General features: G+C 42.6%; 1 protein-coding gene across 2 annotated transcripts in view; it reads right to left on the bottom strand.

The window, feature by feature from the left end:
• Positions 1–1,782: 1,782 nt before the first annotated feature.
• acadl (acyl-CoA dehydrogenase long chain) overlaps positions 1,783–8,274 on the bottom strand; it is a 107,164-nt gene continuing 100,672 nt past the window's right edge. For both annotated transcript variants that reach the window (XM_073046360.1, XM_073046361.1), the window contains exons 10-11: positions 7,672–7,758; positions 1,783–3,838 (exon numbers count right to left, since the gene is read on the bottom strand). In XM_073046360.1, the coding sequence (XP_072902461.1) occupies positions 3,748–3,838; positions 7,672–7,758 (178 nt within the window). In that variant the 3' untranslated portion in view covers positions 1,783–3,747. The remainder of the gene's footprint in view (positions 3,839–7,671; positions 7,759–8,274) is intronic.

Raw genomic sequence — 8,274 nt, 5'->3', positions numbered from 1 at the left:
ATGAGTCAGAGGGGAGCAGTGCGAAAGGGTTTCACTGAACTCCTGAAGAGAAAATTTAAACTTCTTCAGAGATACCTTGAAGAGACTTTGCAGTTGGGCAGCAAATCATAAACACAAGAGATTTTGCAGATGCTGGAAATCCAGAGCAAACACACAAAATGTTGGAGGAACTCAGCAGGTCAGGCAGCATCTATGGAAATGAATAACTAGACCTTTCGGGCCAAGACCCTTCATCAGAACTGATAAGTACGGGGGATGATGCCAGAACCAGAAGGTGGGGGAAGGGGAAGAAAGACAAGCTTGAATCTGATAGGTGAAGTAGCTGGGCAGGGGAGGGGAGATGAAGTAAGAAACTGGGAGGTGATAGGTGGAAAAGGCAAAGGGCTGGAGAAGAAGGAATCTTATAGGAGAGTGGACCATGAAAAAAGGGAAGGATGATGGGCACTAGGGGGAGGTGACTGGCAGGTGATAAGAGGCAAGAAGCTAAAGTGGGGAATTGAAGAGGGAGGGGAAGAAGAAAGAAAAACCATAGGTTGGAGAAATCTGTGGTAGCAAGTCTGGGTGAGCACATGGTCGAAGAGTTGGAGGGCAGCAGAGATCACAGAGAGTGAGCAGTGAGAGAAGGTTTCATTGAACTCCTGCCAAAGAGAAGATTTAAACCTTCAGTGTAGGCATCCCTCAAAGAGACTTTGCAGTGGAGCAGCAAATCATAAACACAAGAGATTCTACAGAAGCTGTAAATTCAGAACAATACACACAAAATGCCGGAGGAACTCAAGTCAGGCAGCATCTATATATAAGTAATTGAGTATAACCATAAATACATGAGACTAGCTTATATACAAACTGACTGCAAGTACCTAAAATGATGCTAAATGCTGGAGTGCTTTATGGGTAAGGTGACCCTGTCAGGAAATGATACAGTGATAATGTGAATCTTGGCAAGAGGGACGTCAGCAAATTTCCACAGAGATACAATGGAGAGCATTCTGACTGGCTGCATCACAGCCTGGCACTGAGGCTCCAATGCGCAGGATCGAAAGAGGACTCAGCCAGCTCCATTACAGAGCATCCATCATTAAGGACACTCATCATCCAGGACATGCTCTCTTCTCATTACTATCAGAAAGGAAGTACAGGAGCCCAAATACCTATATCAATATTTTAGAAGCAGGTTCATCCTATCTGCCATCAGATCTCTGAATGGTCCATGAACACCATCTTGCTATTCTTCTTCTGCAATATTTCAGTTTTGCACTGTACTGTTGCTACAGAACAAATTTCATAACATATATCAGTGATCATAAACCTAATTATGATTCTATTACTCTTGTCCTGGCTCACTGTTGCTAAAGATTTCCCTACAACTACAGCCCAATCAGTTTAACTTAAAGCTTTCAGGTTGAACTGATTGGCTTAAATTGTTGGGCTTACCCTTACTCACTTTATTGGACAACAAAGTAACATTCACCACTTTCAAGTCTTCTGGCCACATCCAAGGACGTCAGTGCCCCTTGATTTATTCTTTATTTGCTTCAGATTCTTAGGACACATCCTATCCAGTCCTGATGACTTAGCTAATTAAATTCAATAAACTTTTTCAATACCTCTAAGCTTTCAATTTTCACTGTCAAGGAAATTAAAATGGATTACAGTTGGTCTTATAAGATTCTTCAACTAAATTATTTAATCAGTCCAAACTTATATCAGGAATCTTATATGAACTCAAAATCTGACTAACTTTTGTTAATCTGGCCAAAACAGTAAAGAACAGAGGCAAAATATTTTCAATAAACATTTATTGAAATTAAAGTAAATTGTTCATAACATAAAAGTCACTTTGTTCATGGCTATGAAATGGAAAGTTTTATAACTGGAAAGTTTTATAGCTGGAAATTGGAGATAATGTCTTTAAAAACTGAGTTTCTGAGTACGTAACTAGTAGGTTAGATTAGGAGAACCAGTGGATTCAGTACCTCTGGATTTTCAAAAGGCAACCAAGGTGTACAATAAGAAAGAGTGTTAAACAAAATAGGAGCCCATGAAGTTGAGGCAAATGTGATTAGGGATTGGTTGGCAGACTTGACTTAACCAGTTATTAATCACCTTTATCAATGAATTAGATGAAGGGGCCAAGTATACTGTTTGTTGCTAATTTGCTAAAATACAAAGTGGGAAAGTGGAGGAGGATGCAAGGGAACATCAAGGTAAAGAGGTCAGTGCAAGTACTTAGGGCTTTAGGGTCCAGATGGGGAAGGACAGGATTGTCAAGCAGTACAGATTCTCTACATGAATTCCAGCGATGATAATTTTGGCAAAAGAAGCAAGATCAAATAGGATCTGTCTATCCTCACTACAGGTTATACAAGAAGAATGAAAGGTGATCAGATATACTGTAAAAGCTCCTGAGGGACTGACGGAGCAGATGCTGCAAAGCTGTTTCCTCTAAATTGAGAGTCTAGAATCAAGCAGTACATCATTGGGTGAAGAGTTCGGCCATTTAAGATTAAGATGAGGTGGAAGTTCCAGTTGTCAAACCTTTGTACGTTCTCCTATAGGTCAAAGAATAACCAGATATATTCCTGGTTGATAGATTTTTGGAGCCAGTGGGGATCAAATCACAAGTACATCTAATGGGAAGTGAACATGAAGCATAACATTGATTGATGAAATACATTCAAGAACCTACTCTCCTCTACTGCTGCCTCTATTTCTCATGAATTTAGTCCTAATGTGATTCATTTGAATGAAGGAGCCAATGTACCCCATACGATCTCTGTACATGAAATTATGGAGATCTTCTGAGGCATTTCTTATTGCTGATTTCCTTTCCCTTTGCATCCTCAGAGTTACAGTTTCATTAGTGGTGATCACTCCTCAGTAACTCATGGGAGTGAACATTAGAAAACTATTTAAAGTGATGGGCACAAGTTACACTGACACAAATGCTCCTCAAAAAGAGGCATTGCATAGTATAAACACTGGCCGATTTTCCCTCATAAGATACAAATCCTTTGGGTTACTTTACCTACAACAGTACAACTGTCATCCAGGAAATACACTCGGATTTTATCTGCCTCAAATCAGTTACTTGGGGAATTTTCAGATTCCAACAATTTAGAGTTAGATGTTTAAGATTATGACTGCACTGTGGAATATCCTTCTTTACTCAAACATAAGGCTTATCTGAGCCCAAGTTATCAAGATGTTTTTAATAAAACAATTCTGAGAACTAGCAGATAATTCTATAACAGTCTGATCATATGTCTATTAGAACCTTAAAATTCCCTAAAAATACACAAAGAATTTCAAAACTCAAGATAATACAGTGGGAAGTTGTTTAAAAAATTCCATTCTTTTTACTATCAGTATATGATTTGATTTTTCCCCCCACCCAGATCCAAAAAAAAAATAAAGCATTTATCTTGGTTTGTTGCCTCAACAATACAGATTCTTGCATAAGATTTTACCACCAGAACATGTCACAGTTGGCTCTTAAAATTGTTGCTGACACAGTTCCACAAATAGCAAGTAAACAAAAAGGCAAAAGTAAAAGCATTCATATTCCAGTCAACTTACACAGATCATATCAAGGTGAAATGCACTGTATAAAGTAAGCTAAGTTTTCCATCTGTGAACAATCCCCGATTTATTTTTTTGCTGGATGAAATGAAGAGAAAGAGGATCACAAGTTTTCTGCATGTGAAGGTACTGTTGGCACGAATCAGCATTCAGCTCACAGGACCATTAGTCACTTACAATTTGTCTAGCAATAAGCTCTTTCATTATTTCATTTGTTCCACCGTAAATTGGCTGAACACGGGAATCAACAAAAGACCTGGAAATAAAATGGCTGACGTTAGGTTTAGAGCATAGTCTAACGCACAAAATCATAAAAATAAGTCACTGTCCAATTTCAAGTTCTCTAAAATAATAATTTTTTTAAAATCCAAAATTCCAAGGGGAATTTCTTCCTTGGCCTCTCCTTTCCTCTTGACAGGAAGATGATTTAAATATACATTATGCAAATATTACATACTAAAGAACAGATTGACTCAGATGAGTTTTTAAAACAACACTTGAAAGCTGGGTAGAGATTCATGGTACATAGGGATCAGGAAAAGCAAATATACTTTCTAGTTGGGGTAACTGGATAGCAATCACTAGTGGGAAACCTGGAGGCCTTTGGGCCTTGTTAGGCCAAGGACACTGGGTGCTTTGCTGCACACTTGAGCGCTTGGTAGCGAGCACCGATACTTTTTTGCTGGGGGGGGGGGGGTCATTGCTTTGCTGTTGCTTCTGTGTGGGAGGGGGATTGGAGTTCTAACATTTAACTGTCATTCAATCTTTGGGGCACTCCTCTGTTTTCGTGGATGTTTGCGAAGAAAAATAATTTCAGGATGTATATTGTATACACATTAAATGTATATTAAATGTACCTGACATTAAATGTACCTATTGACTCTTGATTAGCTTTACCTCAGCATAAATCTGCAAAATTAGCACAGAATCCTCTAGGCTACGTGGACTGGAATTGATTTAATTTCCTCCACAGGACACTGGAAATGGCCAAGTTACATTACCATCATTAGATTTATTTCAATAAAGAACTTGAAGTGCATGGACTTTGTGGCGGGGGGGGGGGGGGGAGTAATGCTAAAACTGTGAAACTGTAGACTATAAATTGTCAATTAAAATTCAATTTTGGATTGTGTTATAATCTCAAAAGAATGTATGCATCTATTTAAGCATCTGTGTTTCTCAATAAAGAAAACATAATCAATAACCTGTCAACCCAGTATATAGATACAAATAACCAGTTACCTAACTTTGAAAGTTTCTTCAAATTGAGAAGAATTATTTCAGATTTTAATCTGTGAGGAGTTTTGCCACAGAACAACTTCGTTAGGCTCAATGGCCACTTTCTATCCTATAATTAAGGCATTAAAATTTGTAAAGCCGAGAAATACTCAAGGTCTTTCTGCTAAACCAAACACCAAAATACTTCTCCGTTATCAGTTAGTGTCAAAGGAACAGAGAAATTTATGGAGTGTGATGAATAATGTACCATATTCAGCTAATGGGCCAATGTGAGTCACATGCTTGGACTGGTGATGTTACCGTGACACTTCGTGCTTGCTCTTCTGATGAAACAGGCTGTTCATCCTGACAAGTCTCTGATCTAAATCTTGTCAAGAGAAAGAACCTGCCAGAGTTAGTCTTCCCTATTCTGTCCTTGACAATCAGACCTGCCCTCTTATTTGCTTCTGAGAATCTATCTACTCACAGCAAACCTCGCAAAGCACAGTGGAAAATGTCACCAATACTGTCCTGACAAAATCTTTCAACTTTCTTGAAGGATAAGTCAAACAATGGAAGCATCCTTGCCCAAGTCAATGTTCTCAGAACATTTTTTCACAGACTAAACACCTCTCTCCCAAGGCAGTGCCCTGTTCCAAGCACTGGGAAGATTATCAGGCAAACAGAAAATACCAAAAGAATCAAAAAACACCAACAATGCTGAAAATCTGATTTAATGGCAGGATATCCTGGAAACACTTGTCAGTCAAGCAGCAAGGCAAAAGAAGCATTAACATTCTGGACTCATGCCAATACCCAGTTTGGTGGGGAGCAAAGAAGTGGGGCTCCAGCAAGTAGACAAAAGCACATGAACTGGGGAACCAGTGACGTGGGGAACACGGGAATTGGGGAACTGGGGAACCAGTGAGTGGGCGGGGAACATGGGAACTGGGGAACCAGTGAGTGGGCGGAGAACATGGGAACCGGGGAACCAGTGAGTGGGCGGGGAACACGGGAACTGTGGAACCAGTGATGAGGGGAACACGGGAACTGGGGAACCAGTGAGTGGGCGGGGAACACGGGAAATGGGGAACCAGTGAGTGGGCAGGGAACATGGGAACTGGGGAACCAGTGAGTGGGCGGGGAACATGGGAACTGGGGAACCAGTGAGTGGGCGGGGAACATGGGAACTGGGGAAACAGTGAGGAGACGGGGAACATGGGAACTGGGGAACCAGTGATGAGGGGAACACGGGAACTGGGGAACCAGTGAGTGGGCGGGGAACACGGGAACTGGGGAAACAGTGATGAGGGGAACATGGGAACTGGGGAACCAGTGAGGAGACGGGGAACATGGGAACTGGTGAGTGAGCGGGGAACATGGGAACTGGGGAACCAGTGATGAGGGGAACATGGGAACTGGGGAACCAGTGAGTGGGCGGGGAACATGGGAACTGGGGAACCAGTGAGGAGACGGGGAACACGGGAACTGGGGAACCAGTGATGAGGGGAACATGGGAACTGGGGAACCAGTGAGTGGGCGGGGAACATGGGAACTGGGGAACCAGTGAGGAGTCGGGGAACACCGGAACTGGGGAACCAGTGATGAGGGGAACATGGGAACTGGGGAACCAGTGAGTGGGCGGGGAACATGGGAACTGGGGAACCAGTGAGGAGTCGGGGAACACGGGAACTGGGGAACCAGTGATGAGGGGAACATGGGAACTGGGGAACCAGTGATGAGGGGAACATGGGAACTGGGGAACCAGTGATGAGGGGAACATGGGAACTGGGGAAACAGTGAGGAGACGGGGAACATGGGAACTGGGGAACCAGTGATGAGGGGAACATGGGAACTGAGGAACCAGTGATGAGGGGAACATGGGAACTGGCGAACCAGTGATGAGGGGAACACGGGAACTGGGGAAACAGTGAGGAGACGGGGAACATGGGAACTGGGGAACCAGTGATGAGGGGAACATGGGAACTGAGGAACCAGTGATGAGGGGAACATGGGAACTGAGGAACCAGCAAGTGAACGAGAAACACGGGAACTGGGGAACCACTGAGGGGGCGGGGAACCACTGAGGGGGCGGGGAACATGGGAACCAGTGAGTGGGCGGGGAACATGGGAACTGGGGTACTGGGGAACCAGTGAGGAGATGGAGAACTAGGGAACCAGCGAGTGGGCGGGGAACACGGGAACTAATGACAGGACGAGGAACGCGGGAACTGTGGAATCAGCGAGTGGATGGGGATTTCAGCAATTGAGGCTCTGTGCAGTGGATAACCAGCATGGCAAGTCAGATGTTAGTGTCAGATGTCAGCATGGCCATGTTAGTCAGATGTTGAACTATCACTATTTCCCATGACTGGGTAGCAGATTACCTGAGCTTCATTGCACTTTAAAAATCTTTAAAATGAAGCCCTGCCAAGAATTATACAGGTACTCATGCAATATTTAAGACCTAGATGAGCTCTTGAACCTCCAAGCTGTGGGAGTCTACAACCAAATGGGATTAACATAGATGGACATTTGATAGGTCAGTGTGGGCATAGTGGGCCAAAGGATCTGTTTCTTTACTGCATGACAGTAAAATGCTGTAAAAGAATTTTTTTGAAAAGCAGGGTGTTTCTGACAGCCTGCAGCTGATAAACACATTCTGTCCAAGTAACTGCACTCATTGACCCCAGCTTGCCTTTGGTTATATTCTGCAGGTCTATCACTGTTTGTAGAGAGTCTGGTGTACAGTAGCCAGAAGCATAAAGTACCAGTTTCAGCAGAGAAACAATAATAACAACAAAAATATTTCTTCTGGACAAACTTGTCTCTTCAAATTAACTTACAATAATTTCATAAATTAGGACTTACTTAGCAATTGGATATTCCCACATGTATCCCCATCCACCATGCAGTTGTAGGCACTGGTTGGCTACATTATGCTGGAGCTCAGTTGCCCTTTATAAAAACAAAAAGGTTAAAAACATTCATTATCCTTTATATCCAAAGACAGCAATCATCACCAAGACTGGTACCTCATTTTTTACAGAATCACCAGATGTCTTAGCTTTGTGTATTTTTTTCTACCAGACCCCAAACACCTCCTGCACCCTTGTGTGAAACACTAGTCTTCACATTTGAGCTCAGGCTGCGGTGTTGGCAAGCTATTCGATCAACCATGCTGCCACGTCTACCCAACACTTGGATGTACAGCTCCCTGGGAGATTACTGATTTGCTAAGTTGGGTGTGCTCAAGTTGATAATGTGACACACCACCTGTTCCCTGAATAGCTATCATCAGCCAAATCAGCAGAGGCTAGAAAACAAACCTGGAACGACATGGTATGTATGGCTCAGTTACACCTAAATATCCCAACAAATGGAAAGTTCACCCAATGCTCTGAATGAACTCTGGCACTTTCTGTTAATTAACAGCTGGTATGTGTTTAAATAATCAACAGCGTTGCTGCAACA

Source organism: Hemitrygon akajei, chromosome 5, assembly GCF_048418815.1.
Source record: "Hemitrygon akajei chromosome 5, sHemAka1.3, whole genome shotgun sequence".
Lineage (NCBI taxonomy): Eukaryota > Metazoa > Chordata > Chondrichthyes > Myliobatiformes > Dasyatidae > Hemitrygon > Hemitrygon akajei.
This window is presented reverse-complemented; position numbering and strand designations above follow the sequence as displayed.